A 17,600-nucleotide genomic window follows, 5' to 3' on the forward strand; every position below is an offset into this window, starting at 1 on the left:
CCAAAAACGAAGACCCCTATTTTTTCTAATTTATTTTGATGATAATGAACCTGGCTGTCACAAAATCAAAATTACGAAAGTTTTTGGCCGTCTGTTTGTGAAATATTCAAGGGTCTTCGTTTTATAGACACCCTATATGGGTGTCTACAAAACGAAGACCGAAGGCCTGAAAAACGAAGACCTTCAATTATTTCGCAATTATCTTATTGTAGGCATTTCAAAATCATCATAAAACAGTTGCCAAGTACATATTTCATTATTTCATCGGAATAAAATTAGGAATATCAAGAAATACTTAAGGGTTTCGTTTTATAGACACGCTCGAGAGACCTGTACATAGGTCTACTTATGAGAAGAAAATGAGCATTAGTCGTCTTGATTGAAGAATTTACCAAAACTATAAATGCTGTTAATTTAACAATCACACAAGATTATAATATGCCGACAAAATTAAAGGTGCTTTCCCGTATTTTTCTACAGTACAAGTAAATAGAGTGTCATCATACACAACGTTCGATAGGTAATTTTACAGCTTTATGATAACAAATATATTGAGACTACCTTCGGCCCTGTTGGGGTGTAAGGGGGAAGGGCCTGAAAATTCCAGTGGTTCTGATGTACAGGAAGGCTAATTTGAATGATTTTCTCATAACCAAGATCTATAAAATACCTCCAAAAGTGCAACGACAAGCATACACTACAAGCGCAGGAAGATTGGAAGCTCTCCACGCCTGGCGCCAAATATTTGGGACATGCCCCGTAATTATTTAATTGGGCAAGACACTTTTTTCTTTCTTCACCATGGGGTTATCTGTTGGGAGATGAATGGAATATAAAGTGCTATGCATAACAAGGAATACACTCCAAGACCATGAGCACAGATCTTGGGACACGTCCCTGACATATTTTTAATGGGGTTGGTCTCCCTTCGGCTGCAATGTGATTTCATAAGTCAAAAAGATGCCTAAAAATTTTTGAAATGAACTGCATAAATGACCTAGGTTTTAACGAACGGTACAGCCAGAATATAGAACATACCGGTATATCTGCCCATAAATATTGAATTACCTATATACACGACTCGAGTGCGCGCGTGCCTTTATTATAATTTGAGAAGTATGGGGAAAAAAGCGTGTAAGGATGAGATTGGTCTTCGGCACATAAAGTACCGGTCACTAGGTAAAGTAAAGCAAATACATCGAAGAGAATTAAGTTTTATTTTCGACAGCTGCATCACCGAGATTAATTTGATCTCTATGATGACCAAAAATCCCGAATAAAAGATCATGAGAAATTTTGACACTTCATTTTGTCCATTTTGACTATAATGTTGATGCGATGATGACGAATTTTGCTAGAGGCCCCAGATGAGAGAAAAAACGGAATGCTACATATCATCTCTATTTAAAATAGGGATAGATTTATTATTGTAAAACCATACTGTATTTCTATTTAAAACTAAGTTAGGCCTTTTGAAATTAAGATCTCTATTTAAAACTTTTTTCATCAAAACTAAGATATCGCCATTTACGATTAAAGGATACCGTAACTGGGCTCGCCAAGTAGGCCTATGAACTATTAATGTATAATCAATCCCCAATATTTTGTATAGGCCTACTTTAGGCCGATGTTCAAAATAGGCCTATAGATAGCCAAACTAATTTCTCCATGATATACAGTGTTACTAACAGTGTAATAATTAATATATTCAATCATTTTAAATGTAGGTCGGTAATACAGTAAATACAGTATATCTAAATGGAGGTGTGTTGGTGCACGTTACGTCTTATTATATTAAAAATGTGTAGAAAACTGTATCCATGAAGACGTTGCACTTTGCCTCTAGTGATCCCGAATAAAAGATCATGAGAAATTTTGGCGCTTCATTTTGACTATAATGGTGAGGCGATGATGACGAATTTTTGCTATAAGAGTGTAATTTCCGGCCAGCTAGAGGTACTATTTACCCGAATTTTCGCGCCTCAGCCCCAACCGTGGTGGGACCAAAATAGCTGATAAAAGATCATGATCGAGGAATTTGTTGGCGCATCAGGCCTAAGAGTGTCATTTCCGATCATCATAAGAGAGTCCTGTTTCCTCAAACGTTCGCACCTCAGCCCCAAGGTGGGGCTGAGGTGAGTGTCGCCTCATGTCTCTTATACACATCTATTGTCTTAGTGATCAACAGAGAACATAAACCAGGAGAGAAAAAACGGAATGCTACATCTCTATTTAAAATAGGGATAGGCATATTTATTATTTTAAAACCATACTGTGTTTCTATTTAAAACTAAGATATGCCTATATCTATTTGAAATTAAGATCTCTATGTAAAACTAAGGTATCTTTCAAAACTACTAGTAAGATATCGCCATTTACGATTAAATGATAACTGGGCTCGCCAAGTAGGCATGAACTATAATCAATCCCCAATATTACCGGCCTAATTACTGCTGTGATTCGGAAGAACGCAATATAAGCCAAACTTTTAGTTCTGAAATACTGAGTTCCTTGTGTTTCTTAGCCTTTTGTTGTGGAAATTAATTTTATTGATTTCTACACAACAGAAAAATATAAGAAAGGATTTTTATGATGATTTTTTCTATAACCCTGTCAAAATGGACATATTGCACTTTTCCAAATTAAAACAAAAGACAAGATGAAACTTTTAAAAGCTGATATTAGGCATTACTCCAGTTTTGGCAGGCACAAAATGCGTGCATTAAACTTTAGGTTTAATGCAATAACAAATCAAATGTTATTTTTACCAGGAATTTAGGAGTTTCAATTCCATTATATTTCCAAACAAAATTAATTGTAATTTTAATATCCATCCATCGTCGACATAGGAGGACATCTTAACTTTTTATTAGCTCTTGATTAAAAAATATCAAATGTCATTGTATTGTATTGTCTAAATGTCAATATAATATAATTTTTTTTTTCATACCAACATTATTGCATTAATATTATAAAAAGATTTTAAAAATGTGTCTGACCTATTTTACTGTAGAACATTTCCCCTAAACATTGAAGTGTGGTACACTGTAAAATATATTCTATCAGTATTACAGCTACAGACAGAACATTGTTTAGTGAGTTTACAATATAATTGAAATTTTTAAATTCACCATGAATAATGGTGTTTTTTATTTAATAAACAAAATATAAGTACCAAACTTCTAAACAGAACACTTTGTCACGTAGCGTCTGCATGCACCAAAGTGGAAATTTTAAGCTAATAATTGTGATGTATATGTGTTATGTTGTTTGGTTGAATGGTGTTTAGTTAATTTTACAGTCTAATATGACCACAAAATGGAAGTCCACTCATCTTCCAACTACAGAACACTTCATCACTTAGCTTCAGACCCATTTAAATTTATATTTCCTTAAAACATAAAGCAGCCACTCATTAAATAGACTCAGAAAATGATTTATTATCGATCTCATTTATCCACATCTTCCAACTACAGAACACTTCATCACTTAGCTTCAGACCCATTTAAATTTATATTTCCTTAAAACATAAAGCAGCCACTCATTAAATAGACTCAGAAAATGATTTATTATCGATCTCATTTATCCACATCTTCCAACTACAGAACACTTCATCACTTAGCTTCAGACCCATTTAAATTTATATTTCCTTAAAACATAAAGCAGCCACTCATTAAATAGACTCAGAAAATGATTTATTATCGATCTCAGGTCGAATATCTTAAAATGTGCTGCTAACAGTGCTCTTCATAACAATAATTAATATATTCAATCATTTTAATGTAGGTTGGTTAAATACAGTAAATACAGTATACCCAAATGGAGGTGTTGGTGTACGTACGTCTTATATTAAAAATGTGTAGGAAACTGTATGAACACGTTGCACTCTATTCCCGTCTCTTTATGCATATTCATAAGCTTAAAATCCAGGAACTTCGACTGCCATGCATTGTTGAATTCACGCACACATCATCCGATCGGATTAACTGCTGGGTACTGATAGTTTTTTAGGCAGCCTCAATTTATTTTCTTTATTTGGAATACTTTGTGGAAGTAGCGTTTTTTTCTACCGTCTTTTTTTAAATAAGGCATATACCGACATGTTAAAGACCTTACAACTTGCCAAAAATGCTTCATTATTTTGTTCTAAACCGGCGTTGATTCCAGCCAATCGATTACAGGTGAGAGAGAGTAAGGAGCTCTGAGCTCAGGCCCTAGCTGCTGATGAAGCATAATGTCTTTGTATGGTAGGCTTACCCTAGGCTAGGTTAAACTAGGGTCTGCAACGGACCTGTTTAATCCAGAAATCAGTCTTCATGCATTGCATTGCTGTTTTTGTAGATAGAAGATTACCGCAGGGAGTTATTATAGTAACAACTCCCTGATTACCGTAAATACTCGAATATGGGCTGGGCACCAAACCTGATTTTTCGCTAAGGGCCGCTCTCGAATACAGTGTCAGACAGTAGGCGCCGTGGGGCTTTATCGAGAGTATACAGTAACTTGGGTGTCTGCTTGTCTTAAAATGGGGTGGCGCATAGTCAATAGAAAATTGACTATGGGTGGCGCGAAGGTGAAGTGGTGGAGCTCGATGATCAGTTGAGGAGCACTAACTCGCAAATAAGGAGGTGATGTTAGTTTAGGTGATTTATAATTACTTGACCGTTTTTTGTCGGCGATTTATTGAAATTTTTAACTATTTTTTTTTAGTGCTCTCTTTTTACGCATAGGCCCACTTTTTACCTCTGGAGACTGGGGGAACCCGGTCTGTTTGTTTGCTCCATTTACAAACTTAACGCTAGCCTAAGCTTCACTCATTTATTATTTATGCACTTGTCAATTGTAGTCCTGGCTACCCCGGACCCAGGCCTAGCTGGGACTTAGCCGGGAATGTAATTTCCAAATTACATGCATGTGAAAGTTCCGGCCACCTCCTGGCAATGCGGGGCATTCATTTTAACGTAGATTACCGGCTAAGTCCCTGCCAATTACCGCCATACACACCCGAAACCGCGGCTACTCTAACATGTAAAATTCCCAGGCCTTTACATCAGCCCCTCAATATTGTTGTTTTAATTATTTATTGTTGTTTTTGCCCTTATCAGTATTGTTGTTTTAATTATTTGTTGTTTTACTGGGAAAATTGTAACAATAAAAACGTATCTATTAATTTGTTTTGGTTTGTTTTGATTTTTGGGATATTGTATTGCCATGTTATATAGCCTAGAAAATGTACACTGTTCTAATTTTAGTAATAAGAGGCCTAGGCCTAATAATAGATGAAATAAACTTTTGCATGACAAGGAAATGAATTGTTTTTGATGTGCCCTAGTGCATTAAGATAGTAAGTCTGAAATTATGCCAGCTCCAGTAGTCAACCCCTTGGAAAGGTGTAAAATCCAGAGCAGGCTCCAGAAATCTGCTGACAAGGGGTCCGAATTGTCCGATGGAGGGGTCCGAACTGGTCAGGGTCCCAGAATGAAAATTTCAATTTATTTATTTTAAATTTTATTTTTTTATGGCCTAGTATGGTCCAAATTTGTGCTTTTTTTAGACATAATATTAGAGATTGACAATTAAAATAATGTTATTGAGATAGGCAAATTATTTTTTTAATAATTTTTGATCCGACGACCTCGTCGTGGTGTCAGACAGCGACATTTCCCCTCCCCCAGCGGAAATGTCACTATATTAGTCTCACTGTGAGTATAGTATTTTAGGGTGTGGCTACATGCCTTCGAAAAGTATGAACGCTTTTCTATAAATTGGATCACAAAATTGTGGGCTTGACTTAATGCACATTCTGATTGACATCCATTTTTTTGTTTTTATTTTTTTGTTTTTTTTCTGGTACTTTACAGTTACAGTAAAAAAATGTTTTTTGATAGTCATTTAATTCATTTGTGCATTGTTATGGCCGTAACAATGCACGATGGCCATGTAAAAAAAGATAGAAACTTGTTTAAACCAAGGAGGTAAATGTATAATATCAACATGTTTAAACAGATAAAAAGTTCAGACACACATTTTGGGAGATAAAATCCACTGTAGACAATGACCCAAAGTGAAAAAACCTTGAATAGAAATCCCATTCACAATACATATTAAAAAAATCAACAATGGTCAGAAAAGTGTTTTTTAAGCTAAGCTTAAGAGGGCTACAATACGTAATTATTTTGTAGAAGTTATATTTTCACCTTTTAACTTTAACAAAGTGCTCTACATCGACATAATATTAAAATGCAAGTCAACACATACTTTGACCAGAATTCATAAAAGAAGGGTTTGGCCTAATCACGACCCCTTCCTTTCCCCACCTCCTCCCCTCCTACTGGCCAATCTCAAAGAAGTGTTAATACTGTAACCTGTAATCTGCATATTTTCCCTGTTCAATTCCATTTACAGTACCTGTATGGGGTATTTTATTTTGCTATCTATTACATAATTATACTGGTGGTATGCAACTGGTACAGGTACACTAGTGTTTCAGTATATCTCTTTCTTGCTATCGAGTAATCACTCAGTCATACATTAACAAAACTCTGTGTCTACAGACTAAAGGTCAAAATTTAAATCAAGTAAGTCCTGTCCTGCTATGTGTCTGTTAACGCTTAGGGCAAGAAAATTATTGCCATCCAGCATGTGGCTAATAAAAAAGTGCGTTAAAAATTCTATATTACTATATTCAAAGTTTTGTTCAATGATACTATGTTGTTATTGGATTTCTTTGTGAAACACAGTGAGTAAGAGTTTACGGTAAACGTCTCAATCCGAAAGAAAAATCGTTATTTAAACTTGCCTTTCAGACTAATCTGGCTTAATCACATGAAGGCCAGCAGTGATGGAATTTAACCAGGGGCCAGAGTTTTCCATGGTTGAGTGCACACACATTGTGATTTAATGCTGTACTACCAGTCAAACCAACCTAGCTATTTTTATAATATATTTATTTGAATGTTATCTGTTGTTAATTATTGTTATTGACATTGTTACAGTGCTATTATTATCATAACATCAATTATTGCCAGGTCTTCTCCATAAAGTAATGTCCCATGACAATAAAAACATAACTGCTATTATATTTGTGTACAGTTATGTTGTTTTGCCTTGAAACGGCCAAATTGTTTTTCATAGTTTAACAGAGAATCTTTCTTTACAGTGGAAGCAATGATTGTAGGGAAGGGACTTTGTCCTTTCTTGGGATGGGTCCAGATAACAAACTTTTAAATTACAAATGCAAAATGAGAAATTATGTAGAATTATGTACTAAGAAAGCAAATTTATAATCAGATTTTTTTGAAAGTTTTTTGACTATTAAATTCATTTTGTTTTTGGCCAAACAAAGTGTTCGTAGATAAATTGCTTCATGCATTTATGTTGTGATATCATCAATAAATAAATAAATAAATTAAAAGTTAATTAAAGAATGAGAAACGGTGCTTTTTATACATTTAAATGTCATTGAATATTATGATGCCATCATCGATTAACACGCATCCAATTTAGTGATTTCATAAGATCATCTACAGATTATTTTAATATGTGCATCCAGAATTTTTTTGCCAAGTCTGTTTATTAAAACCTAGTAAGTAAATTATGATGACGTTCATAGATGTACTATCTGTGAACTTGTGCTAAAAATTTGTTAAAGTATATACAATAATTGAAATGCTTAGTTAATTAGTTAAGATGACTAAATGATTTGATTTCAATTGACAGAATACTGTAAAGCCCTGTATTTTCGCGCACCCGTAATTTTCGCGATAAGACAACGACCGCAAAAATTTAGCCCGTGCAAAAGTTGTGAAATTGTAAATGATAGTTTATATCTAGTTATTGCTATATTGGCCAGCTAGGCCAATATATTAGACTTCACTTCACACAGCCAGAGAGTGTTGGCATACTAGAATGGTGGTACTAACTAATACCCCATTCGAACTAACATTGCATTGCGATCGTTTGCAGCAACTGCGACACACACCCAATCGCAAAGTAAAATTGTGTGTGACAGCTCACCAATAGTAGTCGATAAGTAATCAATATCGCAAAAATTTGTTACTTGTTGCGATTGGGTGCTACAATCTTTATTCGATTACCACGGAATCTGATTGCAACGAATCACAACAAATTCCACAGGCACTGTTCGGCTGAGGTCAGTCAACATAGGCCTAGCCACTAGAATGTAAAGTTTTTTGTGTTTGTCTGAATGCACTCATTGATTGCAGTCAGAAGTATTCAGTTTTGTATAACCACCAATTACATCGCAACCCATCACTAACTGAATAGGGTATGAGCCTAGGCCTACATTCAATGGAATAAAAACCACAGCATTGTACTTCTTTTAATAATAAGGTAATAATAAGGATATTTCCTGTGGATCACTAAAGTATTAAAAGTATTACATCTCTTGGTTAGCAGTTTGGTCAACTTTGTTAGGCCTACATTTGATGCAAGATTTTTAACATTTTTATTGGACAAAATCCTGATCAAGCCTTCCCCGGAGTAGCTGTAGTAGGCCTGCCTATGACGATACAGTAGCTAGCCAAGAAATCGGAAGGGGAGGAGATTGCTTGAAAAATTGGATGAACCCCCCCCCCCCCCCCCCCCCCCACACAAACCAAACAAGGAGCTCTAGCTAAAATATACTGTAAAGTAAAAAGCATAATTGTAGGTTTCTGCATCATGTAAAAGATGACTGGAAATTGAAAAATTACGAAATATTTAAAATTGTAAAATCGTGACATTAGCAACAACATTCAAGGGGCAGGGCGGGGCTTAGCAGAAGGTCCATTGCGTAGTACATGGTTGAAATTTTGTCATCAAAATATTTGTTTAATAAATAATTAAAATGTTCTCTAAAATTTGGTTACATCACACTTATAATAGACATCTGTGGTTAAATAATTATTACATTTTTTTTTTTTATTTGGATATTTTCATCAGTTGTAATATTTCACACAAATGTTATATGGGCAGAGAAATCTAGCTCATGATTTTCCTTCTTATAGTCAAAACAGGTTTTTTTTATTATGAAATCAAAGCAAACAGTAACCTATTTATTTTTTCTTTCCAGCTTTGTGTTTGCTCTGTATCCACAGAGGCTAATTTTGGACTGCAGAAAACCAGGGTAGATGATAATATTCTCCTGCAGAAGTCCGCCACGTCAAGACCCGGTGCACCGCTAGTTCTCATGTACAGTTGGCTGGCAGCTAAGCAGCGCCATCTCGACCGTTTCTCCAAGTTGTATCTCAACAAAGGATGCGACGTGGTGTATGTTCAGATAAAACCCTTACAGCTTTTGCGTCCAACAGTAGGTTCGCAAAAGATTGCTGAGAAACTGGTCGGACTTGTGCAAGACTCGGGACACAACGACCGGCCACTTTTTGTGCACACGTTTTCTGTGGGAGCTTATCTGCACAGCGAAACTCTCACGAAAATGTCACAACATGATGCGATGCACCAGACCGCGATAGTAGACCGGATAGCTGGCCAGGTGTTTGACAGTGCAGTAGATTTAGATAATGTACCGTACGGTACATCGAGGGCGCTCTTGAAAAACCATCTAGCACAGAATTCTCTCGAGTGGATATTGAATGCTTTCCTGAAAGTCACTTATAAACACACGATGGCACACTATGAGAAAGCTCACAAAACATTCTTCTGCAACCCGGCGTCTACTCCATTACTTTTTTTATATTCCCAGGTAGATCCGGTCGCTCCAGCTAGTACTATTGAACGATGCATGAACATTCTTAAGAATGACCATGGCAAAGAAGTTCATAGTAAATCATTCGAGAGCTCGGCTCATGTTAGCCACATGTATCAATACCAAAATGAGTATGTAGCAGCTCTGGAAAGCTTTCTGCACAATCTGAGCTGCTTCAATGATGAAAAACCAAAGTGATATGTTATTGTAGATTGTGTCAATTTCATATCATGTTTTAGTGAGTTTGTATGATGATGGAGCTTGCTATATATGATTTCTGTTTCTTGAAGACAGTTGAAAAAAATCACACTGTTGCCATAACATCAGATTATGAGAAGGGTGTGTGCATGTAGTAAACTGTGAGGGCAGCAAACAACATAGTGCATGTATGTACAGTAGTGTCCTATTACGTTACATTATTAATGTTATTTTTCTACTTTATGTACTTCATTATATTTTTTGAGCCACTTTTGTTGCAAGAATTTCTGTGAAATCCAAACATCTAAATGTTGAGTATTCAAGTGTGCCTGGCCAGTGCCTATAATATACAAATGTGTGTATGAGGGTTGTAGTGTGTAATATACAAGTATATAAATAATAATGAAGACATTTATATATTTATTAAATAATTATTTTGCTATTTCTGGAGCTCTCTCCCTCTCACCTGTTAATGTATATGAAATGTTATTTTATATTTGCTGTACTGTACTTGAGTTTTATTGGTGATGCATGATGAAAATTTCAGATTTTTAAATATTCTATTTTGTTTTCTATTAATACTTATATTTATGGATATTTTAAATTGTTAATAGTTATAAATATGTTTGGGATTAAAATTAGCTGTCCAATTTGCTGCAATTGTGTATTCTATGTTTTTTTTTAAAGATATAAAGATAAACGAATTTGGATCTGGAAGTGTCTCTATTTTTATATAATTTATTTGCCATACTTGTTTTCAAAATCTTCTTATGAAATTTAATATCTCCTTTTTTGATATGTATGGAGATCACTCACACTTTAAATTCTGATTTAGGATACAAAGTGAATTATTGCAGTTGAGGATTACCAGTGTATGTACAGTACATTAATCAATGCCAGTCCAAGTATTCTTTAGTATTAATAGTTGATTATTATGCACTACAAAAAAACAACATTCTATTTCTATTATAAGTAGCAGTCAGTTTGTTTCTTCAGTAATATTAACAATGTGGTCAACGTAAACATTTTTCCCACCAAATAATGTTGATTGAACATGCTATCATCAGTTTTTGAGTACACTACGCTTGTGTAGATATACTCTATGGTGTGGTAGTAGAATTACTACCACTGTAAAATGGAATGTGTGAAGGTTCATTTCAGTTCTTAGGTATGTGCTTTTGTAATATTCATTGCATATTATGCAATACCTTTAGAAAAAGATGTGTCCTAATGGGAAAATCCAAGGGTGTATACCGTTTTGCCTCGTGTTTGTAGAGCAAATGAAATGTAATCAGAAGGTCTTGGGTTCAAATCCTTATAGGGTTGGACTTGAGTGCTTTAGGGCTGGGCTAATAAAAAATACATTAAAACTAGACCAATATTCAATAGCTGATATATAAAGGCTAGTAATTATTTTGGCAAAACTTGGTCCAGCAAAAAAAAAAAAAAAAAAAAAAAAAAAAAAAAAAAAAAAAAAAAATTTAAGAAACAAAATATATAACACAAAAAAAAAAAATTAAAAAATGTTCTCTCTCTTATAAAGTATAATGAAAAAAACCTGATGGGAAAAAAAGAACAATGCATCGAAAAAAAATGGGGAGGGGGGAATAGACTGGGGAATAACTCTCTAGGTAGAAAAAAAATCCGTGGGGAAAATTAGCAGGTGGCTCAGGTGACAAGTAACCACCGTAATCTTCTTGGATCTTCCTTTCGAGTGAATTATACTGTAGTCTTGCAGCCCAGGTACCAGTTCAAATCGCGACGACGGGAAACCACTAACCCGTAAAAATCACATACACTATTATCTTTGGAAATGCCCAGTCCCTGTGTAATAAACTTGATCAATTGGAAGCATGTATGGCAGTACAAGATTTTAGAGAGTCTAGTCTACTGTGCTTCACGGAAACGTGGTTTAAAGATAAGCATACCAATGCAAATGTTAGTATTGATGGGTTCTCATGCCAACGTGGAGATAGAGATTTGGAGGCTGTAGGGAAGTATGGAGGCGGAGGTGTCTGCGCATACATAAATCAACGTTGGTGTAAAAATATCAAGGTTGTTGAAAAACATTGTTGTTTGTTTCTGTGAAATCCAAGCATCTAAATGTTGATTATTCAAGTGTGCCTGGCCAGTGCCTTTAATATACAAATGTGTGTATAAGGGTTGTAGTGTGTAATATACAAGTATATAAATAATAATGAAGACTTATAATAAAATAGCCCTAATCCCCATGTGAAAAACATTAAGAATTCAAGTTTTTTTTATTGAAAAAGCAGACACAAAATCCCAATTTTGCTACTTTTACAATCATGTATTTTATAATACTTTCATGCTCCTTTGTCTGACCTGACAAGACATTGCACATAAAATGGAGTTGTGAGATATTTTGTTGCCAAAATTGCTGATCTTGTTAAAAACATTTATATATTTATTAAATAATTATTTTGCTATTTCTGGAGCTCTCTCCCTCTCACCTGTTAATGTATATGAAATGTTATTTTATATTTGCTGTACTGTACTTGAGTTTTATTGGTGATGCATGATGAAAATTTCAGATTTTTAAATATTTTATTTTGTTTTCTATTAATACTTATATTTATGGATATTTTAAATTGTTAATAGTTATAAATATGTTTGGGATTAAAAATAGCTGTCCAATTTGCTGCAATTGTGTATTCTATGTTTTTTTTTTTTTAAGATATAAAGATAAACGAATTTGGATCTGGAAGTGTCTCTATTTTTATATAATTTATTTGCCATACTTGTTTTTAAAATCTTCTTATGAAATGTAATATCTTCTTTTTTGATATGTATGGAGATCACTCACACTTTGAATTCTGATTTAGGATACAAAGTAAATTATTGCAGTTGAGGATTACCAGTGTATGTACAGTACAGTATTCTTTAGTATTAATAGTTGATTAATATGCACTACAAAAAAACAACATTCTATTTCTATTATAAGTAGCAGTCAGTTTGTTTTCTCAGTTATTAACAATGTGCTCAATGTAAACATTTTTCCCACCAAATAATGTTGATTGAACATGCTATCATCAGTTTTTGAGTACACTACGCTTGTGTAGATATACTCTATGGTGTGGTAGTAGAATTGTACTGTAAAATGGAATGTGTGAAGGTTCATTTCAGTTCTTAGGTATGTGCTTTTGTAATATTCATTGCATATTATGCAATACCTTTAGAAAAAGATGTGTCCTAATGGGAAAATCCAAGGGTGTATACCGTTTTGCCTCGTGTTTGTAGAGCAAATGAAATGTAATCAGAAGGTCTTGGGTTCAAATCCTTATAGGGACAATACATTTTTTTCAAAAGTTTCGGGGCTGTAAAAAGTTGGTGGTTGTGGATCCCGGACTTGAGTGCTTTGGGGCTGGGCTAGCAAAAAATACATTAAAACTAGACCAATATTCAATAGCTGATATATAAAGGCTAGTAATTATTTTGGCAAAACTTGGTCCAGCAAAAAAAAAAAAAAAAAAAAAAAAAAAAAAAATTTTACGGCTCAGAGTTTATTACCCACCAAATGATGATTTAGATAACATTTGAATATATTTGTGGTAATTTAAGTGGCTAAAACTGAAAGACATACAGATATTTTTCCACAAGAAAGGCTTCCAAAAGAAACTACCTATGTACTTTCATTTCACAATTAATTGAATCACTTATCATGTACTCTCTATATTTATTAAGGGAATAGCGAACATCTGAAGTTAATAAAATGAATTGAAAAATAAAAATACAAGCTATTCCTTAGCTGTTATTATTTTGTAATTGTTGCATTACAGATTAATATATTTGTTATGCATTCTATATCATGTTGATGTTGCATTCTATCCAATGCTGACTATGGGATAAGGCAAGACTTTTTTTTTTTTCTTTTTTTTTTTGCTAATTGGCAAAGATTATAATTTTATTTTTATTCAGAATCTGTGTTATTGCCAGGCGGCGGGTTCGCCTTAGGGAGGTAGCTGTAAAAGAGGTCTGTTAAATTCCAGCAGAAGTCACAGAATTGTGATTCAATTAATGGTAACTAAATATAATTTTTACTATACAGGAGTCTTTAAAAGTGCGATATCTGCTTACACAGACCAAAAAAATAGATAAATAAATGCATTGTTTATACAAACAGATTTACTACTAATGTTAACAGTATTTAGAAAGAAAAATCTTGGATATAATGTTAGAGTGCGCCCTCTAGAGAGAAGAAGGTTTAAGGATACGACACATCTCTTTAAAATCTACAAATAAATACGATCAGCTATGTGTTCTATACTAACGAACATGAGAATGGTATTAACAATTATAGGACTTTCAGTTACAGCAGAATATATTTTACCATTCTGAATCATAAATTTTCTACATAGATGCTGATCCGTTGGAAAGCGCCCCCACTCTCCTGTCGCTATAGTGCTTTCAGTGCATTTTTTTTGCACTGTGTAGCAGTCCCCGACGCGATAAGTGTCCCCGATTCGACCAACCAATCAGCATCACCGAAAGCTGTCGACGAAACATCGTGGGGACTATCTTTATTACTGTGGAGCGACCCATTTTCTCATTCCACTGTGGTGGAGTATTTACTACGATACGATGCAACAACATATTTTAATTTACATACAAGAATAATTAGTAGAGATATTTTTATTGTCTCTCTGAAAATCCTCTAAAAACCTCAATAATTTAATTAAAGAATCAGCTCATTAAAAGAATTAAAACTATTATTAACAAAGATCATACAATATTATTAGTTTACATTGACTTACTATTTTCTAAATAAAATCTTTATTGATTACGGTACCAGCCAATTAAAGGGTCTATGCAAAAATATATACTGTAGCAACTATATTATTTATAATGTATGCTAATATTTTATCCATCTAATTAAAAACTAACCAATTCAAAAGTTAATATTAACATGTAACGGAGTATAATACTAATTTATTAGAGTTTCGTTCAAAAGATAAAAAAAAGGAAACTTAAAATCATCAATCAATCAATTAATCCACCATCAATCAATCAATCAAGAAATTAATTTCTTTTCGCAAGTATTTGAGAACGTAGTGACTAGTATTCAGTACGATAACACGTTAGGTAGGGCAAAACATTACTGCTATATTTTCCTGACGCCACACACCGAAATAAGAAATTCATGTTTTCAGTTCCGTGGTGCCTACGGATCGCAAAAATACTATCCATGTTGAGTTTGCAAATTCCACTTAAAACTTAATTCAGGGCCTAAGCAGAAAACTGAAATTTCTGTACCGGACCTTGCAGAGAGGTCTAGGCTCGGTGCAATTTTTCTACCTTCTCGGCCTCAGTGGTTTCTGTAACTACAGTAAAACTATGATTATTATTAAAATTAAAATATAATTATATAGACCCAGCCTATCATAGAGAATTTCATTTATTAAAGCTCAAACTTAATACACGACTTCATATCAGACCCCTTCATTTTCTTTTCGTAGATTTTGTCGAAGATTTCATTTTGTGAAACTGTAAGTAAGTTCTTCCAGTCACCGACTTTTCCTGAAATAAACAATAAGTATTTAATTGAGTAGGCCTAACTGTCTATGTGATTCAGATTCAAATTTCTTTATCAAATTACTTTATCTAAAAGGAAATTACAGTAGGTGCAACAAAATAAATCGCAGAAAAAACATACAAGCATCTTTGAAAGAAAAAAAAATTCACATAGAGTATACTAAAATATTCTTGTTAAAGGTTCTTTAGGACAAGTTTAAAGAGTTTTCTGGCTGCTATAAAAACTTCTTATGGAGTATGGTACAAAGGAATTATGATAACGCTTAGTTTGGCAGATGATGGAACTCAATCTCCTATCAGATGGTAACCATTGATTGAGATTGTTTAAAGGATGTGTAATATCGTTGATGTTACATTTCATTTTATCCACTATTCTTTCTAGGCAAATTTCTTTACTCTTTTCCTGCTTGATTTGCTAGTATGGGCCTATTCTTTTTAGCTTCCTACAGTCATTTTTTTCTAATCTAAGCAACCAAGCGCAACAGCCATGAATTATTACGCTTTCATTCACATCCTTTCTTAACTACCGTATATCAAGTTGGTACATTATTTAATTGTACATTTCCCAGTTTAGTATATCATCAATCGTGCCACCTAAATACTTAAAATACAAAATGTTTTCTTACAAACCAAACCACAACGTTTGCGAACGTTATAATAGTTTGTGTTTGCTGTTACAAAACTCCCCGTTGCAAAGCAACGGCTTGAGGAAATTACAGTGTATTCCAAACGTGTTTTCTTACCACTCTGTGTAGGCTTAAAAGCATAGTATAGCCCTGCATTACCTTTTCGCATTAACTTGAACGGAATATTCTCTGTAAATCGTTCAGAGTCTGATCCACTGGGAATTCTACCATTAAATTTCTTGCTCATCCTCGAATAACTTGCAATTTCCACCAGTTTCTCCAAAACTTTATCAAAAACAGGATGTTCCAAGAATTCTGTAACTTCTTCAATTACAGCTCTGATGTCCTATAAAATATGAGAAGGCGTTTTAATATAATTCAGACAGTGGATAGTTTAAATAGCGATTATAACAACGTCGTGAATTACCATTTTCATGTCTTCGTATGTTGTTATGAAGAAGTTCTTGTCGTTTCGATGTTTCCAATATGCCAAATTAAAGTCAAACCAAGAACCACCTGGCACTGTGCAACAAAAAATTTCCAAAAAATTATTATTTTATCAACATAAATTCATGAAAAATAGAGAAATAGAGAACATTACATTATTGACATTAAAATGTTTGGCTGCTTAAATGCAGGGCCTTCTGTTGCCATGGTCTTGATTTTAAATCCTGTAAACATAAAGATTAGGTTTTGTCTTACGAAGATCTAAGTCTCAAATTGATAAGTGTTAAAGGAAATTGAAAACAGTATATATTCTGTTGGAAGAGAAATATATAAAATGAGTCACGTACACGAAGACGTCACTAACTTACTATCATCGGATAGAAATGACTGGAGAAAGCAATCCCAAGTGTTCCACTCTTCACTAAAGCGATACTGTTGAACGAAATGGAAACGAGATACTGCGGAATCTTTTGGGTTTCTCATAACAAACACAACCTTGAAAAAGAACAGTTCAATAATTTGATATAGTATTATAGTCACTTCCAAATGAGATCAATAAAGAAAATATATTGTGAATGACCTCCAAACAAAAGAACGTTTTACTGAAAAATTTACTACTAGCAACAAGTATAACAAGTGCATTATTAAACACGACTTATTTTGCTCTCATTCATGATGGCTGGACCTCAGATAAACCGCAATAAGGAGGTGGCATAATGTGGAAAATTTGGGGAAACCTAGAATGCATTTGTATACCCTGTTTTGTCTGTGTCACTAGTAATGTTTGTTTTTATAGTAAACGTACATTTCAATCGATTAAGTTTTAGACCAATACTATTTTTACTATTTACCAACCTGTTTACAATTAGTACGGTATATAGGCAGTGGCGTAACGCCTATGCGCTTTCCGCAGGGCCCCCGAATTCTAGGGGCCCCGAAGGGGCCCTACCCATAGGTTCCTCGATCTAGCACCCAGGCCAAAAAGGACTTTGTTGATAAATAACGCCATAATGTGTCTGAAATCGACTGTAGGGCATATATCATATTATAACGATTAAAGAGAGGGGGAG

At 34.1% G+C, this 17,600-nt stretch overlaps 2 protein-coding genes across 2 annotated transcripts; one reads left to right on the forward strand and one right to left on the reverse strand.

The window, feature by feature from the left end:
• Window positions 1-3,949: 3,949 nt before the first annotated feature.
• Window positions 3,950-11,384, forward strand: LOC117108413 (transmembrane protein 53-like). Its single transcript, XM_033250426.1, has 2 exons — window positions 3,950-4,181; window positions 9,074-11,384. The coding sequence occupies exons 1-2, from the start codon at window positions 4,101-4,103 to the stop codon at window positions 9,902-9,904; spliced, it is 912 nt and encodes a 303-aa protein (XP_033106317.1). The 5' UTR covers window positions 3,950-4,100; the 3' UTR covers window positions 9,905-11,384.
• Window positions 11,385-14,032: 2,648 nt separating this feature from the next.
• On the reverse strand, window positions 14,033-17,366 carry LOC117108414 (sulfotransferase 1C2-like). The gene is made up of 4 exons (XM_033250427.1): window positions 16,899-17,366; window positions 16,511-16,605; window positions 16,243-16,429; window positions 14,033-15,442 (listed from the first exon to the last, which is right to left on the reverse strand). The coding sequence occupies exons 1-4, from the start codon at window positions 17,011-17,013 to the stop codon at window positions 15,324-15,326; spliced, it is 516 nt and encodes a 171-aa protein (XP_033106318.1). The 5' UTR covers window positions 17,014-17,366; the 3' UTR covers window positions 14,033-15,323.
• Between the last annotated feature and the right edge of the window lie 234 nt (window positions 17,367-17,600).

Source organism: Anneissia japonica, unplaced genomic scaffold (genome assembly GCF_011630105.1).
Source record: "Anneissia japonica isolate Jap-2015-1 unplaced genomic scaffold, ASM1163010v1 scaffold1776_len382430_cov169, whole genome shotgun sequence".
Lineage (NCBI taxonomy): Eukaryota > Metazoa > Echinodermata > Crinoidea > Comatulida > Comatulidae > Anneissia > Anneissia japonica.

Excerpts from the sequence above, each read along its gene's own strand:
- LOC117108413 (XM_033250426.1), top strand. The coding sequence starts at position 4,101 with ATGTTAAAGACCTTACAACTTGCCAAAAATGCTTCATTATTTTGTTCT. Across the intron at positions 4,182-9,073 it reads TTCCAGCCAATCGATTACAG|CTTTGTGTTTGCTCTGTATC; the intron begins GTGAGAGAGAGT and ends TTTTCTTTCCAG.
- LOC117108414 (XM_033250427.1), bottom strand. The coding sequence starts at position 17,013 with ATGAGAAACCCAAAAGATTCCGCAGTATCTCGTTTCCATTTCGTTCAA. Across the intron at positions 16,430-16,510 it reads CATACGAAGACATGAAAATG|GACATCAGAGCTGTAATTGA; the intron begins GTAATTCACGAC and ends CATATTTTATAG. Across the intron at positions 15,443-16,242 it reads GTTCAAGTTAATGCGAAAAG|GAAAAGTCGGTGACTGGAAG; the intron begins GTAATGCAGGGC and ends TGTTTATTTCAG.